The sequence below is a fragment of the Bidens hawaiensis genome, unplaced genomic scaffold (assembly GCF_021521415.1).
Source record: "Bidens hawaiensis isolate Kalapana, Puna unplaced genomic scaffold, B.hawaiensis_p1.1 tig00012269_1, whole genome shotgun sequence".
Classification (NCBI taxonomy): domain Eukaryota; kingdom Viridiplantae; phylum Streptophyta; class Magnoliopsida; order Asterales; family Asteraceae; genus Bidens; species Bidens hawaiensis.
Window position 1 is genome coordinate 265,667 of NW_027491994.1, and position 20,513 is coordinate 286,179.

The 20,513-nt window shown below is 35.4% G+C and overlaps 2 protein-coding genes and 1 pseudogene across 2 annotated transcripts; 2 read left to right on the top strand and 1 right to left on the bottom strand.

Annotated features, from left to right (window-relative positions):
- Window positions 1–2,552: 2,552 nt before the first annotated feature.
- On the top strand, window positions 2,553–7,206 carry LOC143540510 (uncharacterized). The gene is made up of 8 exons (XM_077033551.1): window positions 2,553–2,579; window positions 3,390–3,893; window positions 4,362–4,517; window positions 4,602–4,673; window positions 4,743–4,844; window positions 5,344–5,400; window positions 5,491–5,918; window positions 6,514–7,206. Exons 1-8 carry the CDS (start codon window positions 2,561–2,563, stop codon window positions 7,138–7,140), a joined length of 1,965 nt encoding a protein of 654 aa, XP_076889666.1. The 5' UTR covers window positions 2,553–2,560; the 3' UTR covers window positions 7,141–7,206.
- A 2,614-nt stretch (window positions 7,207–9,820) lies between these two features.
- LOC143540511 (protein NRT1/ PTR FAMILY 5.5-like) lies at window positions 9,821–12,669 on the bottom strand. The gene is made up of 4 exons (XM_077033552.1): window positions 12,622–12,669; window positions 12,307–12,521; window positions 10,858–11,342; window positions 9,821–10,727 (listed from the first exon to the last, which is right to left on the bottom strand). Exons 1-4 carry the CDS (start codon window positions 12,647–12,649, stop codon window positions 9,914–9,916), a joined length of 1,542 nt encoding a protein of 513 aa, XP_076889667.1. The 5' UTR covers window positions 12,650–12,669; the 3' UTR covers window positions 9,821–9,913.
- On the top strand, window positions 12,559–12,839 carry LOC143540528 (18S ribosomal RNA; annotated as a pseudogene).
- Window positions 12,840–20,513: the final 7,674 nt, after the last annotated feature.

Below are 20,513 nucleotides of genomic sequence, written 5' to 3' on the forward strand. Positions count from 1 at the left end.
TCTATTCTGCTCACCTTACCGCTTGACCACTTATCTATCACCTACGCTTAAACCACTTGTTTACGGGAGCACATAGAGGCTTGCCCTCCCACGCACTCACGTTATGCCACTTGTTAACAAAGACACGTAGAGGCTTGTCCTCCCACGTACTCTCGTCATGCCACTTTAATAACGAAGGCACGCATAGGCTTACCCTACCACGTACAATCGTCATGCCACTAACACCCTTAGTAGACCCCTTACCACTTCTACCACACTTTATTCTACTTGTCTACAACACACTTCTTGTCAGCTCATCATTTACATAATAAACAAGTCACATCATAGCATTCATACACACTAATAACCACTTAACAATCATGCTCCTTGGCGATACGTGCAATATCCGAAGATCGTTCACGCACCATCAAGAATTCATAAATAACTCGTATATCCTCTATAGCATACACTTACCACTTAAGCTAAGTGTACTCACACTTCACATCAAGTATGCACATAGACCCAAAAACATAACAAGGAAATGGGGCTAGAAACTCACCTGAATGCGGTTACATTCACCTTTAATAGTTATTCCTTTCTTGAGCTGTGCACGGCTAACTGTGTAATAATTACATGTATTAATTAACTATTACTACTCATACCGTAATTCTATCTTTATATAAACCACAATGAACGGGGTCCGGGGGCAGCGGGGTTCTAGGGGCGGCAGCCCCTAGCAGGGTCCAAGTGGCAGAGGCCCTGGCTGGGGTCGAGTTTGGAAAAAAATTTATTTCCATTAACTGTCATAACACATTTTCCATTAGAATTTTAAATTATTATCTAATTCGCCATCTCATTCGTTATAACGAATTAAGCCTAATTCGTTATCAGAACACAGCCTAATTCGTTACCTGCCCATGATTTGATTCGTTATCCTAATTCGTTATCTTGACTTGATTCGTTATCTTGATATAACGAATTGGGTGAGTAACGAATCACCTGATTCGTTAACTTAACATAACGAACTGGGTGAGCTAATTCGTCATCTTGACTTAACGAATAAGCGAGTAACAAAATACCTGATTCGTTATCTTAATATAACGAATCATCTGCAGTTCTTATCCAGACTTTGACTCAAGGGTCAAATTCAAAATCGATATGAACATACACGGTCAACAGACCCTCGGATCTGCAATTACCCCTCGAATTTGCGATGAAACAACATGATTTTGGTACCATTGACCATTAACCATCCAAACATACAACGCCTACAAACCCCAACCCATTAACCATCCAAACATTCGCGTTTACATGGTGCGATTTATGTATATACATACGGGTCTTTCATACTAACAATTAACCTATCAAACTGTAACCAATTTCAGTAAGTTTAGCTTTGTTGGATTCGTTTTTACCATACTAAAACAGATCTATGATTTCTAGACTAAATCCGAACTTAAACGAACAAGTTCTCGATATAAACGTACCTTAAACGAGTAGGTTTACGAACACGGTCTAGTCTTGATGTTGTTTTGGTTCGTCTCAACGTTCTAGCACCAATAATCTCGGGTTTTCGCCTTCAGATCTTGGTTCTGGATATAGGATAGTGTTTGTGTGTGTTTTTGATGGTGTAGGCTATGGTGTAGAAATGAATAAAATGGAAAGAATTAGGGTTTAAGGGGTATTTATACTCCCTTAAGCCTATGGACCTAAGGCCCATCTTTTCTTTTTGATCCATCTTTACTTCCATTAAACCAAGCCCGCTACCTCTTTATCATTATTATATTATTATTATTTTTTCACTAACTCAATTAATCCACCTGGCGTAAATATTATATTATTCTAGGAATTTCGGGATGTTACATAATGCCGCCATGATTCCATTGGTTACCTTGTTAGGAAACCGAGAGGTTCCAAACCTACTCTCTATGGCTGCTTTAAACTGGTGTGTTGTGGTGGGGACGCAGCGGGATCTTGATCGATATGGGGTTGTCTCGTTAAAGGTGCTATACAAAATATTATGTGACAAAAGTTGAAATTTGGTGACCAAAGTATAAAAGACAAAAGTGTTGATATTGGTTTTTATAATTTTGGTTGTCAAATTTTGAAAGACATAAAGTTTTGTGGTTAAAGTTTGAAAGACATAAAGGTTGATGGGCAACGTTTAAAAGGTAAAACTAAGTCTGGTGGTTAATGTATAGAAAACCAAAGTTGGTGGGTAGTGTGTAAGGCAAAGTATACAATCCGAAACTTATCAAGTCGATTTTTAATATAAACAAACTTAATTGGCAAAAGTTTGGAAAAACAAATTCAGTTGGCAAAAGTCTAAAGGAAAGACTTGCCAGCTTGGCAACTTGCATTTTAATAGAATATAAATTATTTATGAGCTTATTGGGTTCTAAAATCTTTTATGACCTTAAAGTCTTAAACCCAAAATTTCTGCTCATTTTCCATCAACAACTAGGCTTGGGGTGAGAAAAAGTCCACTTTCTGACTTTCTGCTTATCTCATACATATTACGCGTTATGTATCCATTTATATACCATGATGCATCAACGATGCTGAATATGCTAGAACAACAATGCCCGGAAACAATCAAGGTATATTTCAAAGTTAATGATCTGTACGTTATAACATTTTGTATCATTTTTATTCCAGCGATTATTTTAATAATTGCATTCCTCAAAATGAATTGAATCTAAGCATAATTATGTAATCATTTTGGTTGCTCCCCTGATAAATCCAAGAAGAACGAATTGATATAACTCACCAAAACGTAAACGACGAATTTGGATTGAATAACTCTCAATCCTACAACCAAAATAATATAACTTTACAAACTCATAACTATAAATATATTGATCGTATACTCGGTACAATAGAGATGAACAGAATAACTGGTTTAGAACCCAAAACGGCACCAACCTAAAACCGGTCTAAACTGGGACAAACAGGTTTCCAAACTGACCCAGTTCGGTGGTTCGTATAGCGGTTTGGACATTGAATAACCAAACCGGTTTTAAAAACAGACCCGATTTGGGAAATAAAAGCTTCCGTTTTTTTTGGGCATAAAACCGCTGTTTTTAACAGTTAACTGGTTTATAAACCGAAAGGAACCGGTTTGATTGGCTCGAACAGTTTTACTCCTAAACCGGTTTCTAAACTAAAACGAGTTGGGCCATGCATTAACCAAAGCAGACCGGTTTTGTACACATCTACGATACAATTAGAGATAGACTCTAATGGCTGATTAGACAATAAACTAAACCCATGTGGTTATCTACCAATCTAATTGGATATAATAAATTAAATACAATTCATATAAGTTATGTGTAATGATTTTATTAATTAACGCAATTTCCATAACTCGGAAATTACGTCCAACATTAACTCTATATTATGATCTGTAGACGAAACAAAAAAGAAAGATTACCGGCTTCTATATAGAGCTGCATTGGGTGGCCACTGGGAGCTTGCTGAAAACTATATATTTCCACAAAATCCAGAAGCATATAATGCCCCAATTACCGGAGATTCAAAGACAGTGCTTCATATAGCTGTTGGAACTGGGACAGCGAATGGAAACCATTTTGTAAGTGAGCTGTTGAAAAAGATGAACACGGATGCTATTGTTCTGTGTGATGATAAAGGTGAAACAGCCCTTTCGATTGCAGCTGCGATTGGGAATTTGAAAGCTGCTGAGATGATGATTGGTAGGAACAGCAATTTGCCTTACATTTGTGGGGAAGATGGTTACTTTCCGATTCATAGAGCTGCTCAGTATGTTCAGAAAAAAATGGTTGAGTATCTTCTAGATCGTCCCGCTCCTAATAATATCGGGATACAAGAAAGTCCTTATGAAGGAGAGTCTGGTTTTTTACTTTTAAAGCTTGTGATCTCTGCAGGATTCTACGGTTAGTAATGTTTAGATGTTGTTGTAATAATCTGATAACTAGTGGTTTGAGTGTTTAATGAAGTCTGGTTATTAAGAACCTAAAACATAAATTTTTTGAGTAATTTGGATTAAGATCAAAGTTAAAGAAGAGGACCGATTTTGTGAAACAAATAGATTAGTTAGATTTTGATTAGTTTAATTATTGTTTTATCGGTTTCATTTGTTTAGTGGTGTAATAATAAGTACTAGAGTGATGGTAGGATTAGCATTGAGTTAGTATGAATAGTCGCTTAATGCAAAGGATTAGGCGGGTCGTGTCGAGTTGATGGAGTTTATTTAAAAACGAGTCGAATCCGATTGTTGGCATCGAAACCTCTATATATTGGTGTTATAAATCGATCTCGTGCCTTAAAAAATAACCAAAAAGGACATTGTTGTGTTAAAAAGAAACGAAAAAAAAATCATTCAGTTGCTTTATATGTTGCAGATATTGCTTTGAAATTAGTTGGAATATATGGTGAGTTGTTGAGTTTGAAGTACTTGGATCGTGAAGATTCTCCTTTGGCTTTAATAGCTGGAAAGCCGGAAGCCTTCTTAAGCGGAATCACCTTCAACTTTTGGCAAAGTTGGATATATTATTCTTGTAAGCACTACAACTTACTAGCAAGAAGGGTTTTTACATTTTATTAAAGTTTGGCAAATCTAATTTTGAGTTTTTATGCAAAAGTTTATACCAAAATAACTGATCCCGCACAAGAACAAAATGACACGAGGGGAAAAGAAATGGAAGGCATGAGAGGTACTTAAAGAAATATTCTGTAATACGTGATACTCGTTTTCAGATGTTAATATGCATAACTTTTGACAGCTGGTGCTGAAGATAAACATGACGAAACTACTATTCTAGTGCGAGCTGATCATCAAAATAGTTCAGTAGGTGCGAGGGACTTGGAGGATGATAATCATGGAGGTAATTTATAATTATACATAATATATGTAGTCAATTATTGCTGTTAAATCATTATTGGCTTGTAATGTTTGTATATGGAGCTTATTCATTCTTTCTATCATTTCTATTTTTGCTCTTACACAATGATTTTGTATCGTGTCTTCAAGCCCCTCAATATGTCCACTCTAATTTAAATACATAAATTCGATCTAAATATGGCTTATAGTATAAAGGACTTTTTTGTATAAAATTGCAAGATACCATGCTTTAATTTCTTGTATTAAATGGCTTATAATGATTTTGAAGTAGCAACATTTGACTTGATTACTAGTTTAGGAGGTTATTCTAGTCTTACTCTATTTTTTCTTCCTCTGTGTAATTCTTTCTAAATTATTCTAATATGCACAGATAGACAATTGCTAGAGTTAAAATATTGGTCCATAGTATCTACCATTTTTATGCAAAAATAAAAAAAATCTTCTCTATCACTATTAAATATGTTTGTATTGTTAATGTGTAGCTAATATGCCATGGCATAACATGCAAGGAAAGATCCAGGGACTCATAGACAGCATAGGTACCATATAACCACTTTTAACATCAACGAGATCACGTTTTCAAGTCGTTTCATTGATGATTAATTTTTCCGGTCTCTGGTTTTTCACAGCACTGAGAAACATTCTCAACACAAAGTTGAATCATGGTCATCTCTTGTTACTTATAGAGAAATTCTGTAATATAATAAACGCTTTGGATCACAATGAAGTTGCGAGAGCAGTCACTAAACCATTCTTTTTAGCAACCAAATTGGGAATACATGAGCTAGTAGAAACTATTATCATGGAACTTCCTACTGCAATTTGGTTAACAGACGAAGAAAATAGGAATGCATTACAAGTGGCGATTTTAAATCGTCATGAGAAAGTGTTCAACCTCATATATCACATGAGTCATTATAGGCAATTGGTTACCAAACATAAAGATGTCTATAATAACAATATATTGCATTTGGCTGGAAAGCTTGCACCCATCGATAGACTGAATCTTTTCCCAGGGCCTGCTCTACAGATGCAACGGGAGTTACAATGGTTTAAGGTAATTTTTCTCTAGCATATCAACAAATTTACCAAATTGGGGTTAACTAATTATTTACTGAATGGGTGTTTTTAAAAACTTTTACCAACACGGCAACACGTTACATCTATTTGATACATATATTTAAAAGTACAGAAATTTGGTTGACAAGTTTTTTACGAATACGACCCCATTTGGAAAAGAAACTCGAATTTTTCTGTTTCTATTTTTGATCAGTTATTGTTAGATTTAATTATTACAAGTAGACAATTTCAACCCTTAACTGATGATTTTTTTAATGGCAACTTGTCATATCGTTTACCGTTTAAAAGCTTAAATAAAAAAGGAAACGTCTGAAGCGGATCACATCACTAAAATAAACATAAAGGATAACGTGTCTAATGGGTCAAAGCTATACAAAGTGTATTTTCGATGGTTACAACTTTCTTGTGAAAATAAATAGATTATTATTGTAATGTTGTAGTTTTCTATTTCACATTGAACACAATAGTGTGAGGATAGATAAGAACATTGTATATACATTAGACAACCCGAACCCGTTTTTAAAAGAATATTTACCTGATTTGCTAATTGTTAGCATATATATCATGTGCAGGCAGTAGAGACGTGTGTGGAGCCGAGTTACAAATACATGAAGAACAATGCTGGTAAGACCCCTTTAATGGTATTCACTGAAGAACATAAACAACTAGTGAAAGACGGTGAAAAATGGATGAAAGAAACAGCTTCATCATGCACATTTGTTGCATCACTCATAGCCACCGTAGTTTTTGCAGCAGGCATCACTGTGCCAGGTGGCACCAACGACACCGGTCTTCCAATCTTCACCAACCAAAAAACATTCACAATCTTCATAATAGCAACCGCGGTTTCACTCTTCTCGTCTATATCTTCAGTTTTAATGTTCTTATCTATCCTCACAACGCGATACACCGTTAATAACTTTCTTTACACCCTACCAAATAAGCTGATAATCGGTCTTTTTACATTGTTTCTCTCGGTGACGGCAATGCTGATTGCATTCAGTGCTTCCCTTTATCTTGCAATCGCCACTAACAGAATGATAACTATTGTTCCACTTTACGTGTTCGCCGGATTAACGGTTATGTTGTTTGTGTTCTCACAGTGCCCATTATTATGGAGAATGTTAAAGTCAACATATTATAGTTGTAATATACTGAGCAAGAAAAAAGTAGCAAATTTAAGTGACATTCACGGGTGAATTTGTATTATTATGTAAGGCACACGCTCAAATCTTTTGTTTACTGGCTTTGAAACTTTAGTTGATATGTAAAAAGGTGGTGTTTCAAGTTGAAGCATAGTGAGAAGTTTTTCGAATTGAGCACGCGGGAGTTTTTTGGTGAAAATATGTAGTTTACCCGTCGAAAATCAATCATAAACTGATCAAACTGAATCGATTTTACAAAACATGATAAATTACAAAAGCTGTAACTTTCAGATAATGTGTGGCATTTAGGTGGGGTATAATGATTGTACTTATAACTATTGTTTAGATTGTATGTATGATGGAAGGAACTACACATGTTCATATTTTACATAAGTTGGCAACGACAAAGAAAAGGAGAATTTGGTTTGCCATGCACTACAACGGTTCAGTGATGAACAAGTGACTGTGAGGGAGTTACAAGGTGTTCCAGGTCGACCATTGCCGTGTGGGAGTGCCGTTTGGGATGACAGGGTGACCGATAATGAACATCTAGTTCTGTTAGAGGAGATATAGTTGGCTAATGGCACATGTAAACAATAAATAAATAAAAATAAAAAAATATAAGCAATTATTGTGTGTTCAAATTGATTGGAACCAAACTCCTTTTATTCCTTCTGTTCATCAAGAAGAAGCCAATAGGATCAAAAAGAAAACATGAGCCAAGTAGCAAGCAGGCAACCGAGCACCTCAAAAGTTCCCACGGCTGTAAATTGAAAGAAAGAATAATAGAAGCACGCATGCTACCATACACCTCTAATTAATTCGCAAATAAGATCAGAAATAGATTGATTCTAAATTCGAACAAGTTTTATTTGATTTTCTTTTTGTTCGATTGAAAGAAAAATAGAATGTTCGCAGCTTGTGTTCTAAATTGTGGTGTAATTATCACTTGTGAAACGATTCCTAGTTTAACAATCCATTCCCATTAATCTTCCTTCCTGCCCATCGTTAAAAAACCATATACACTCACAGTGGCGGACCTACACCAAAGGTGTAGGTGTCGGTCGTCCTTGTGAAATTTTTTTTAAAGGTATATATATATATATATTAAAATCCCGATTGACCCCTATGAAATTTTAACATCAAATCTCTTCCAACCCCTGTAAAATTTTGTTTCAGGGGCCGTCGTACTATACACACAGACATCCAGGCTTATTTCACGTTTGTAGTTTATAGGAGCGATCAATCTTTCATTATTTATTTTGATAATGTTGCTATTTAACTTTTTGTATCGTAAGCTATAGTAAATATAAATTTTGTTATAGCAAATACATGTGCCATACTCAACCAAACCGTTACCGACCAAAATTCCATTGTGTCCCCGTCGTAACGTGTGAGCTCTTCCACTAGTAAGTAATTAAACGAAAAGCTACAAATAAAAATAAAATCTTGAGTGTTACACCAAACGGACTTATCGAACACTGGCCAGCCATATGTTTACTATATTCATTTGGGAAGAAAGGATTTGGTTAGAGCTAAATTTAAAAGGTTTTGTTACGAACCTCGCTCGTTAATCAAATGGTCTAAAGAAAATAGATAGAAACCAGAATAGAAATTAGATTTTTAGGAGAAATTTATCAAATCATAATGTTTTCATTCATAATCTCCACAAAATAAATGCATGACTATTAAATAGAAACAAGACTCAAACTACCCACTACTTAACCCATGTTCTACTAAAATAATGGAATAACTACCTATTACTTGACACACTAATTCTAATTAAATAAATGATAAAACAACTAATAATATATTATTATGCATAACTAAGTAAAGCACGTAACCATCCATCCCCGTTAAACAATCCTTGTCCTCAAGGATGAGATTGGAAAAAGCTCGGTGATAGGCCACGGTGGCCGCCACTCGGTCCTTCCTACGGCATTTGGAGAAGTAATATTGAGACGCCATGGTGGCCGCCACTCGCGCTTTTCGACCGCCCATTTAATTGGTGTCATTTGTTTTATTTCCTCTGTTGGATCCGTGACCTGCTTTGTCACTTTATGAACATGTGATGGTGTAGTTTTAGGCATTGATACGGCTGTAAGTGTTGGCCGGGTTATTAGTGCAGGTGGTGGTACTTGTTGCGGGGCTGATTTCGGTGTCGATGGCGTAGATAAACAACCCTGTTTTGAGGCTGGCTTTGTGTCAGACAACACCCATTTTACTGTTGGTTTCGGGGTGACTAACGTTGTAGCAGATTTTAGTGGCGGTGCAAAGGTTGATGGAGGTGATTTGATGACAATGGTGGGTGGTAGTGAGGCGGCAGTGGCATGTGTTGGCTTTGTAGTGGCGGAAGAGGTGGCCAGCGTTGGCATTGTGGGTGCGGAAGCGACATGTGTTGGGAACCGAATGCTTTTGAGAAGATCGATCATCTCAGCAATAGTTGATATGATTCGATCTAACGACTCGTTCCATTCTTGAGCGTTCATAGAGTGGATCAAGACCGCTGTTACGAACCTCATTCGTTAATCAAATGGTCTAAAGAAAATAGATAGAAACCATAATAGAAATCAGATTTTTGAGAGAGACTTTGATTTATCAAATCATAATGTTTTCATTGATAATCTCCACAAAGGAATAACTACCTATTACTTGGCAAACTATTTATAATTAAATAAATGATAAAACAACTAATAATATATTATTATGCATAACCAAATAAAGCACGTAACAGGTTCTCACAATTAATGGAGTTATCAACGATTCTTATCTATTTACAAAGTCGATCATACGTACAATAGCCTTCACCAACTATATGCATTACATCTTATACATTAAAATGTCTAGGTTTCGCGTACCATCTCCTTTTGAAGTAGCGGGTCACCTGAAACCATATGGTAAGAACTATAACACATAACAGAGCTAATGCCCAATAAAACAAGTCTAACCGACTATTCTCAGTGTCATGTTGGAACCAACTTGGTCTCCCTCCCATCTGGCTAATCTTTCCAACTAAACACACAACCAACGCGCTACTCATGATTCCAACGCCAATGAAACCCTCAAACACAAATACTTGAAAGTTTCTCATAGGAAAAGGCATATCTTTATCACTAAAGATCTGAAGAATTGGACCTAAACTTGAGTTAAAATAACCAACCATCAAAAATAGTGGAATCATCCAAACACTTGACATTGGGATAATCTCACCAGGCTTGTTAGCTAGACCATGTTCTCTTATCACGCCTAGTCTTGATGTCTCGACTAGTGCTGCTATTACACAACATACTGTTGCATTGATCATAGCGTCTATCACGAGTGTACCCAACATTTCCTTGTTTTTGTACGTATAGTTGTATTTGAATTTGTTTCTTACTTCTTCATTAAGATAAAGCCATGCAATGTATGAGAAATTAAATAACGGAAGTCCAAAAACACTCACCGGTTTTAGGCGCTTGGCTTGTTGAAGAATGTAGGTGCTAAAGATTGTACTTATTAGCACAAGGAATGCATACATAAAACCCACTGGTAACATCCTTACAAAGGTTTTTGCATCTTCGATTTCTTGTACGCTACAATGTGTCCACCGATTTTGCCTACCTTTGTCATTTGATGGTCGAATTGCAGCATTGCCTAAGAACCTAACACAAAGCAAGTTCAAGTTAAACAACAGAACCAGAACCAATATTTTGAGACACACATGTTAGATATTTTATTAAGAAAAATGAGAAAAAAAATGCTATCTCAAGTTCAAACTTCAATCTATACAACCTGTAACTTGAGCTGCTACGAAATGGCAAGGCGCGCCTTTTGATTTCCGTGGGTATCCTTAAAATAGTGGCCACAAATACCCTTAAAACCCTTGTAACCGGACTTCTTTCAGGATTATTTATGTATATTCTTTGTGACCAAGATTTCCCCTTCAAGAGATAAACGGCCAACGAGCTATACACAGCTGAAAACCCGAAAATAAATGACCATGGTGTTAGAAGAAGAAAACTAGCTTGCACAGCTGTGAAATTAGTCCCCGATGTCACAAAATTGAACATCAACTCTTGTTCAATAGCATTGCCTTTAAAATCAAGTGTTTCAATGATAACGTCACAACCAGATCTTCCAATCATTATCAATACCAATGCAAAATAGAAAACAATTTGTTGTGTTTCACTAATGCATTTCATTTTGTATTCGCTACATGATCCAGTAATGAGACTGTAAAGCCAAGATGGTGTTGAAATCGACAGAATCCCCATTCCCTATCCAAGATTAAACCACAACATTATTAGAGATAATATATTTTACATAATTAGGAAAGATAAAGATACAAATGAAACATAATAAAATCACATAATTTTGGTAAAGATAATTATCCATTATCTAATATGAACAAATGAGGACTTTGGTGCCGCTAAGCCCTGATTGGGCCATGTAACGGCGCCGTCTTGGTCCACAATTTTTTATCTGGTATAGTAATGAACGTAACACAAACCGACCGAACACAAGTTCTCTTTGTTTTAAATCCAGTATCGTAACGAACATAACAAATATTGATCAAATATTTTTAGTTTTAGTTCGGGTCCCGTAGCGAAAATAAGGGAATTCGGCCGAATTTGTGCAGACTGGCCGCCTCAACGCCTGGGTTGTACTAAATGACCACCACATTGGTCCAACTCAATTTTTATATGTATTTTTTTTACAATTCCGTAGCGTAACGATCGTAACCGAAATCGACTAAATTCACGTCAAGTTAATCGCCTCAACGACATGAGAAAACAATGTTTGGGTTTCACCATCGCACCAGATTTAGCGATTGATATCGTCGTGCAACGTGCATGTAAATCACTAGTTAAGTATAACCATAACTATTGCATGCGCAGATCTAAGGGGTGCCCGAGATTACTCTCAACTTTCACAACAAAGTGCAAACATAATTTCCTTCTTCGTTTTATGTATTTGGATACCCTTAAGCAAATATTTGCTAGGATACCACTACCTCCAAAAAAAAGTTTTTGGATACCCATGAAATTTTTTTCTAGATCTGCCACTATTAACGGAGTATAATATATTATCTCTAATAAACATTTCTTCAAGTCGATCAACTCATCTCATAACAAGTTTGTGTGTGTTCTTAATTTATCTGATATTTTAATAGACACATACCGCATATACATAGGTAAATATTGGTGTTAATTAGTTTATAGAAGATGTATTATGGCTAACCAATGCAGAGGTGGTGGTGGAGAAGACGAGCATCGAGTAGGTGTCGATGTAGTTATCCATAATAAAGAGAAAGACCAATGGCATGATCTTTGTTATGCCGGCCCAAATGTTTATTAAACAAGCAGCATGGGTGATTCCAAGACCCCAAACATCGGTTAAATATACCATCAACATAAGCAGAGCGTATGTCTGGACTATTGTAGCATTATGTATCACTGTTATTCAAAACACGAGATCAGAAAGTTTTGAATAATTAATATATGTACGTACGTATATTGACAGTGACACGTATAAAATTGAAAGGAAGTGGCTTACTGTTTAGTGCATCCAAGAAATTCACCATTTTCGTTTTCAAGTTTACAGCTGTACGATCGAAACAAAAGGAGGAATCCGCCCGAGGAGGGGCTCGCGTCTGATTAGCTAGTTGGTGAGGCAATAGCTTACCAAGGCGATGATCAGTAGCTGGTCCGAGAGGATGATCAGCCACACTGGGACTGAGACACGGCCCAGACTCCTACGGGAGGCAGCAGTGGGGAATTTTCAGCGAAGAAAATAAATATTGTACCGAGTATACGTAGACGTGGTTTCGTTGAATATTTATGCCAGGAAAACGCGTTTGACTTCTTGAAGGGTGTTATCAATGTAGTAACGAGAATATAATAACAAGTGGATAATAATTGAGTTTAGTACCATATTTCTTCTTTATTTTAACGGAAATAAAGAAGCGTAGCAAGGAGTTAGTCCAAAAAAAATATACACTTTGTTAACATTAGTTTATAGTTAAAGATTAAAGTTATATCATTACTACTATAAAACAAGTCATTTTTCTATAAAATTTTCAACAAATGTTAGTGATAAGTAATTCCAACATATTTCAATAAAAATAACTAGCATTAATTTTTTAAAAGATATATTAACAATACAAAAATATGCATAGCAATCCAATGTAGTCGGTTTTTGTGGTCCAACATAGTAGAACCGAGTAACATAGACTCTTTCGGTTGGAAAACCGTGTCTATTTGAGGGTGTCTTCGTTTAGTTACATTTTGACTCGTATCCTCCTTCCGCTTTAAGTTCCGAACTAAGTTTTTCATCAATCGACTCGTATCCTCCTTCCAATCAAAAGTCATAAAATATCATTTTGAAATACAGGAAAAAAGTTAACATCGTTAGGTTTTCTTAATGAGGGCTTACTAAGAGCCAATATTTTTAAATTTAAAACTATCAGAGACGATAAACTCAATTAAATTTACTATCGATTAATAGCACTTAATTAGTATTACTAAAATCCAATAAACCTTTAATATATCTCCTCCCTTGTGCAAAGTCAAATAATGCATCCAAGATGCTCGTTGTCACTTTTATAAAATTTAGTTGCTTTATGTTAAAGAACTTTTCATCTTTTGTTTACAAAAAAATGCTTACGTTTTACAAAAAAAAAAAATAATAAAAATAAAACCTAAAAGTTAATAAAACCATCTTTCACTAAACAAACAAAATAGGTCGCTACCATTTACATTCACATAATTGAACACCAAGTGAGCAAGCTTTTGAACTACATTAGGAAAATACAAATAGAATCCTAAGATTAACATAACTACTATTAGCTTATAATTAAATCTAGGTGGCAAAGTGGGTAAGTTAAGTCAGAAGGGAACATCCGATTCAATAATTGTTCAAAATAACATTGTGCCATTTTCTTATTGTGGTATTTAAATATACCATAAATCAAAGGAGTCAAATAAAGAAAATCTTAGTTTGGGCATTTTAATAAAGGCCCATAATTAAAAGAAAAAAAAAACACTCAGGAAATCAAGTAAATCAAGTGCTTGATCAATGTGATTCATCCCGTGAAATAATCCATTCCTTGTTGTCTTTCTTTCTTCACATCATAATCTGTGAAAGCCGAAAACATTTCAACCCTGATGTTACATTCATACCAAATTGTCTGATTTGATTATCTCGTTTAACCCTTAGCCGAATTTAAAATTGCATGAGTACTAGCATCATGTTAATACGGAATCGTAGAAAGCACCCAACCACAATAAGGCATCATGGTGTTTGAGATTCCTTATTTTTATCTCTTTATGACTTATAACTTATGAAAAGTTTAAAAAAGGTGTTTGGGATTACTTATTATGTGAGAGGATAAGTTGATAAGTTACAAACGTATAACTTATAACTTATTTCTAAAAGTCATAAGGAGGGAAAAATAGGAATCCCAAACCCCTTCTTCTAAAAAACGGTCCAAGTTCAAATTAGAAGAGGTTTGTAGTAAAGCTGTAAAGTTAATATGATTATATTAAAAGCATGATTTTGATCTAAATTTGTATTCTAACTGCAGATGAAATATTGTGTGCTGGTCTTCTGGGTACATTTGCAATCACAAGCCATTCGGACAAGCAAAAAAATGAAAAGTTGACTGAGTAATAGTCTGCGATCTGGTCGGTAGCAAATATCTTAACAATACTTGTTCATATCATTAAATAGTTTTACCCTTCAACTTTATTACTTATCTTGTATTACGAAGAAGATAACCTTATTTTTGATTTGTTAGGGAAACCGCTTAATTATTTGATATTCTTATTCAAAGATAACATGGAAGTGACATGTAATATATTGTTACTCAATATGGTTAATGTTTGAATCAAATTACCATGGTATGTTATAGTAAATCTCATTTTATGAACCATCGCCCTTTCATGTTGGTAGAAGTGTTATCAGGTTTGATCGAGTATATTAACTTGTCGCTAAACCAAACTCTTTAGTTATGTTATGATAGAGTTTATTTTAATAAATTTGTTATCTAGAAAGCAAAAATCATATTCAACGGCAAACGATATACAAACAAAAGAAAAATATGCATAACAAGCCAATCTAGTCTGTTTTGGTGAGCCAACTGAGTAGAACTGAGTAACGTAAAGGACAAATAAATATCCACAATTTGTGATCCTGGACCTCTCCTTTTGCTTGAACACCAGATATTAGAGTAGAGTGGACTCTTTAGGTTGTCTTCGTTTTAGTTACATTTTGAAATAAAAACAAACTCCACACAGAGAACTTTTGCATCAAAAAATTGTTGGATAGGAGTTTTTGTTATGTTTTTGTTTCCCCCTTTGTGGCTAATAGGCTATGATTGTGTTATTTTTAACTGGATGTGAATGATCACGTACAACACAAGGTATTTTGATCAGGGAGGTTTGATGAGAAAGCACCACACAACTACAAGAAAAATAATACAAGAGATACCTTAGAGATTACCAGATGTAAGAGTATTATTGACGACGATCTGTTAGTGACGGACGAGAGAGTATTATTGACAAAAATCTGTTAGTGATGATGAGACGGATTCCATTAAAATATAAATATGTAAAAAATGAAAGGTTGAAATATCTGTTGGTAATCCCTCGATAATTGACAACCAACAGAGACCTTAACTCATAAAGTTAGGATTATAACCGATAAGTTCGGCAGATTACATAGGACGCTGATAAAATAAAGCATCGGTAGTTAATGCATAAATAACATTTCAAGTATACAGCCAAATGATCTCATGCATCTATTTGTTGATTATTAAGGCATAAAACTTTCAGTTTAATACATGGTTACTAAGTAATTCAACTATTCTTTTTACACACACACAAAGAAAAAAACAAGTGATACTTAGTGTTGTTTAGCAATTGTACTTAATCATTAAGAGGCATGACAGACTAAATGGTAACATCTAAATTATTATTCAGGGTGTTTCTAAAACTTATCCATTAAAAAGTTATCTTTTTTAATAAACCAAATATACTTTACCTCTTATCGATTAGATATAGCTTATTAATGTAATTATTAAGAAGCTGCCACATAAACCTTGAATTAAAGGAGAACTTAAAAAGAAAAATGAATAGTTGAACTTAAAAATGAATACCCTGAATTAAAGGGGATGTATCATGCCTTAATGAACATATTATTCAACAAAGTTTATAATTCTACAGTACCATTTAGTGGATTCAAGTATTTGTCTATTTGCTTTTGAAAACAACACCACGCAAACATGTAGGCTTTTGCTTTCCACCGACTTTAATAAAAAAAAATTAAAAAATATTCCTTACTAAAATTAAATAGGCATTGTTAAATCATCTTTTAGCAGGAAAAGATAAGTTTTGTTAAATACGGATAGGATGAATGAATCAAAAAATTCAAAATATGTATTAAAAACACATAGAAAAACGGAATGCCGTATGAAAAGAGAAATTATATAGGTATACAAGTAAGATATTTCTTCTAAGTTCTAACACTACAAATACCAACCAAGGAAACACGTCTCTCATATACTCAGTCAAAACTCAAAGCATTCAACTATTCAAGTGGAGACACAAAACGAAAATGCTAAACTTCTTGGATGCTCGATCTGAAATGTGAGTCACCTTCTTTCAGTATAATGATTTGTTTTGTTGTAAGTGTATGTTTATGATCATCTGTTTATTATAATGACAGTGATACATAATGCTGGAGTATTTGAAAGTTATGCTGTGATGTTCTTGGTCCTATATTTAACCGACGTTTGGGGCCTTGGAATTACCCATGCTGCTGGTTTGATAAGCACTTGGGTAGGCATAACAAAGATCTTGCCACTGGTCTTTCTTTTTCTAATGGATAATTACATCGGCAGCTACTCGATGCTCGTCATCTCCACTACAACCTCTGCATTTGTATTTCTCTTTCTTGTGATATTTTAAATGTATGAATATGATGTTTTTACTCGATGCGTATAAATTTTTTTATAAAGTGGGGGTTGAAAATTTTCAGATTAAAACGGATAATTTACACTACACAATCAAATTATCCTTCCATTTTACTTCCATGGGCTAGGGGTGTTCACGGTTCGGTTTGAAACCCTGAAACCATCCAAACCGGTGATCAGTTTGGTTTCATTGTTGGTTTTTAATCCTAACTTTTGATCGGCCGGTTTTAAAATTTCAAATTGTAGCAAACGGTTTGGTTTACGGTTTATGTCGAAAACCAACCGTATAAAACCGGACTGGACCGTGTGATTTACTTATGTAAATATTTTATATTATATATGTGTGTGCACATATATATTGCTATTCATAATTAAATCATAGTTGTTAAGTGTTATGAAATATACTAACATTTAAGAAGAAATGCGCTAAGCCCCTAATCCCGATCATATACACTTGTGTAGTTGTGTTTTGTTCATATTTAGACAGCTTTGTGCTTTGCGTATCTTAGATAAGCTTGTGTTTAAACTTGAATGTGGACAAGTATAAACTTATTAATATATGCAAATTATTTACAACTTTATTATAACTATATCAATCTTTATCTTTGATATCTTGTATAAAAATCCAACAATCTTAAACCGTGAAACCAAACCGGAACCAAACCTTTACTAACGGTTTGTTTTGGTTTAAAAGTTCTACGGTTTGATTTCGGTTTACAAAAAAATAAAAACCGTTGTTAACAGTTTGGTTCACGGTTTGACCTAAAAACCGCGAAAACCGGACCCTGAACACCCTTACCATGGCCAATGACTTTGCACTTGGAACCTCTTCCGATCCTACCATGCTTTCACCTTCTCATAATTAAATTGTCCTCTGCAAATTACCTTTTTTGTGGAGAACTCAGGTCCTTAACCTTCTAATCCATCAAGATCATCTCCGATATGTTGATGGTTCATTGTCTGCTTCTTCTTCCACCCTTGAGCGAAAAGCGGTCTCGAAATCCAACGTATACATTAAAGATTGAGTCCAATCAACAAACCTTGCTTATCATCTGTAACACCATTGGGGAATCCCACATCAGTTGTGGACATGAGAGTTTCTTGGTTCATATGGAATGTCTCGCCTCAAATATCACCAACGCGTTTTGGCTTAATGTAAGTGGATGAAAGAAAAACTCTACAGTTAAACATGCTCACATGGGAGTAGTATCAGGATAGGTTATCGATCTCCTGGAAAATTTCATGAGAAATCTCCACTTAGGACCCCATGACCCATAAGAAGTTAAGCCCCTAACATTCACACACTCTTGCAACTCTCTGCGACAACTTCAGAAAAGCACCTTATCTATTGTGGAATATGCTCATAAGCTTAAATTGGTTTGTCACCAAATGTAGATTATTGGTGAAACACCCTGAATTCAGGGTGTATCAGAGGTTGGGTTTACACATGCAAAATAGTTGTTAAACCTCGATTAAGCATAACAACAACGAAGTATCTCATACAAAGTCAAACTTTAAACAAGGCATAAAAGCAATGTCTTTAAAGAGTAACTAAACAGTAAAAGTTTAACTAAAATGAACAGCAGTCCATAATCAGATAATTCGTCCAAATGCGTGTTAGTCCTTAACCCTGCCTGATCAATTTACATGTCAACTTGATGTGCATATAAATCAACAAATGAGTTCTAGCTTATACTACCCTACTCAATTACTTTAGTTATTTAAAAAAAATTGCATATATGAAGCACAAAACGTAAGTATAAAAGAAAATTAAACTTACTACTGCATTCATAGGCTCGCATACAGAAAATAACTTCATTTATTGTTGGAATTAACTAATTAACAATCAGTAGGGGAATGGGATGACAAATAATAGAACAACTATAATCTGAATGGAATAATCTTTATTAACGAATTGAATGAATACAAGAGTACATGATCGTATATATAGTTTTTCAAACGCTGCAAACAACAGTCACGACTGTTGTGTATAACCGTCTAAATCATAACTGTCATAACCCTAACAGTTTGTACGCTATCTATTTTAATATTTACATAACTAACCCTGCACTAATTAATAATTACATAAACAAATAAACTAATTATATCCTAAGTATATATGTGATTAAAACTTCATTATCCCCCTTAATCACTAGATACTTAGGTCTTTGCATGGATCTTTAGTTGGATGCCGTTCCTTCCTTCAATCCGGGTGGAGTGGTAGGAGTTTCCGGTTTCTTCAATCCATTAGTCTTTAATATCTCGTAGCACCATTCGATACCTTCAAAAGGTAGAGGAGATACACGGCTTTTATTTCATACTTCATGGTTACTTCGCATCCGATGTCCATTGCGATGTAGTTCCAAGCGTTGTTGACAGTCGCTTCTACATAACCTCCGTTTAACAGGGTCATCATGTATATATCATAAAGATCTATTTCAGTGCCATCACTTAGGTATGGTGGAATGGGTCTTTCAAATTGAGACTTCAAATTTACCTCATGATACCATTCCACAAGATCTTTAAATGTAGATCTGAATTCGTCATTGTATCTATAAACAAGGTTATAAATATGCAAGGTGTTAAGTATCGTCATGCAATCGTTTAAGGAAGATATTCTCGGGTGCTTCGGGACCGTTTCTTCACTACTGCGGATTTGCCTCGTCTGCAAATTTAGGGCTACATAATATTCTTCCAAGGATGCTTCTTTATCCTTCTCGATTGAACCCGACCTGTTCGAGTTTTCGACTTGCATGATGTCACCATTATCCCAATTAATGCGACACATATCTCCTTCAACTTCAACCTTAAATCCTTGTTTAATTAAATGCTCCAAGCTTAACACGTTCTTGTCTAAACTTAGAATATAATACACTCCTTTGATCAGTGTATCTTTTCCATTCAGGTTTACCAAAACATCTCCCATTCCCATTATTAAATCAATATTTTTCATTTTCTGGTTGGTTTTTACCCCAAAATCCTCTTCCATCCTTATGAACAAACCTCGATTACCACACATGTGATTGGTATATGTAACATCACGTAAATTTCGGGCCAAAAATGTCAAGTTTCTAAAGCATAGGGATCAAATTTGCAAAAATCCAAACCCCATGGACTAAATTGCAAAATCCGAAATTTCTGACCCATTGCGCTACGCGATGGATTAGAGGAGCACCCCATCTCGTACCGCTATGGGGTTGTCTGACACATGTGACACGTGTGCCACGTGGCACACGGTGGCAGCGTCTGCCGCCACATGTCACCAAGTGGCAACACGTCCGCCACGTGGCTCGGTGCCTGCCACGTGTCGCCACGTGGCAAGCCTAGTGGGTGACTGGCCAGGCCTACATCGCGATACGCGATGGGCCAGCCAAGGAACCCATTGCGTACCGCGATGGGGTCCCAAATCAGCCCTATAAATAGCAGCTACGGGTTCATGCTATTCTCACTCCAAAGCACACACATTACTCTCTCA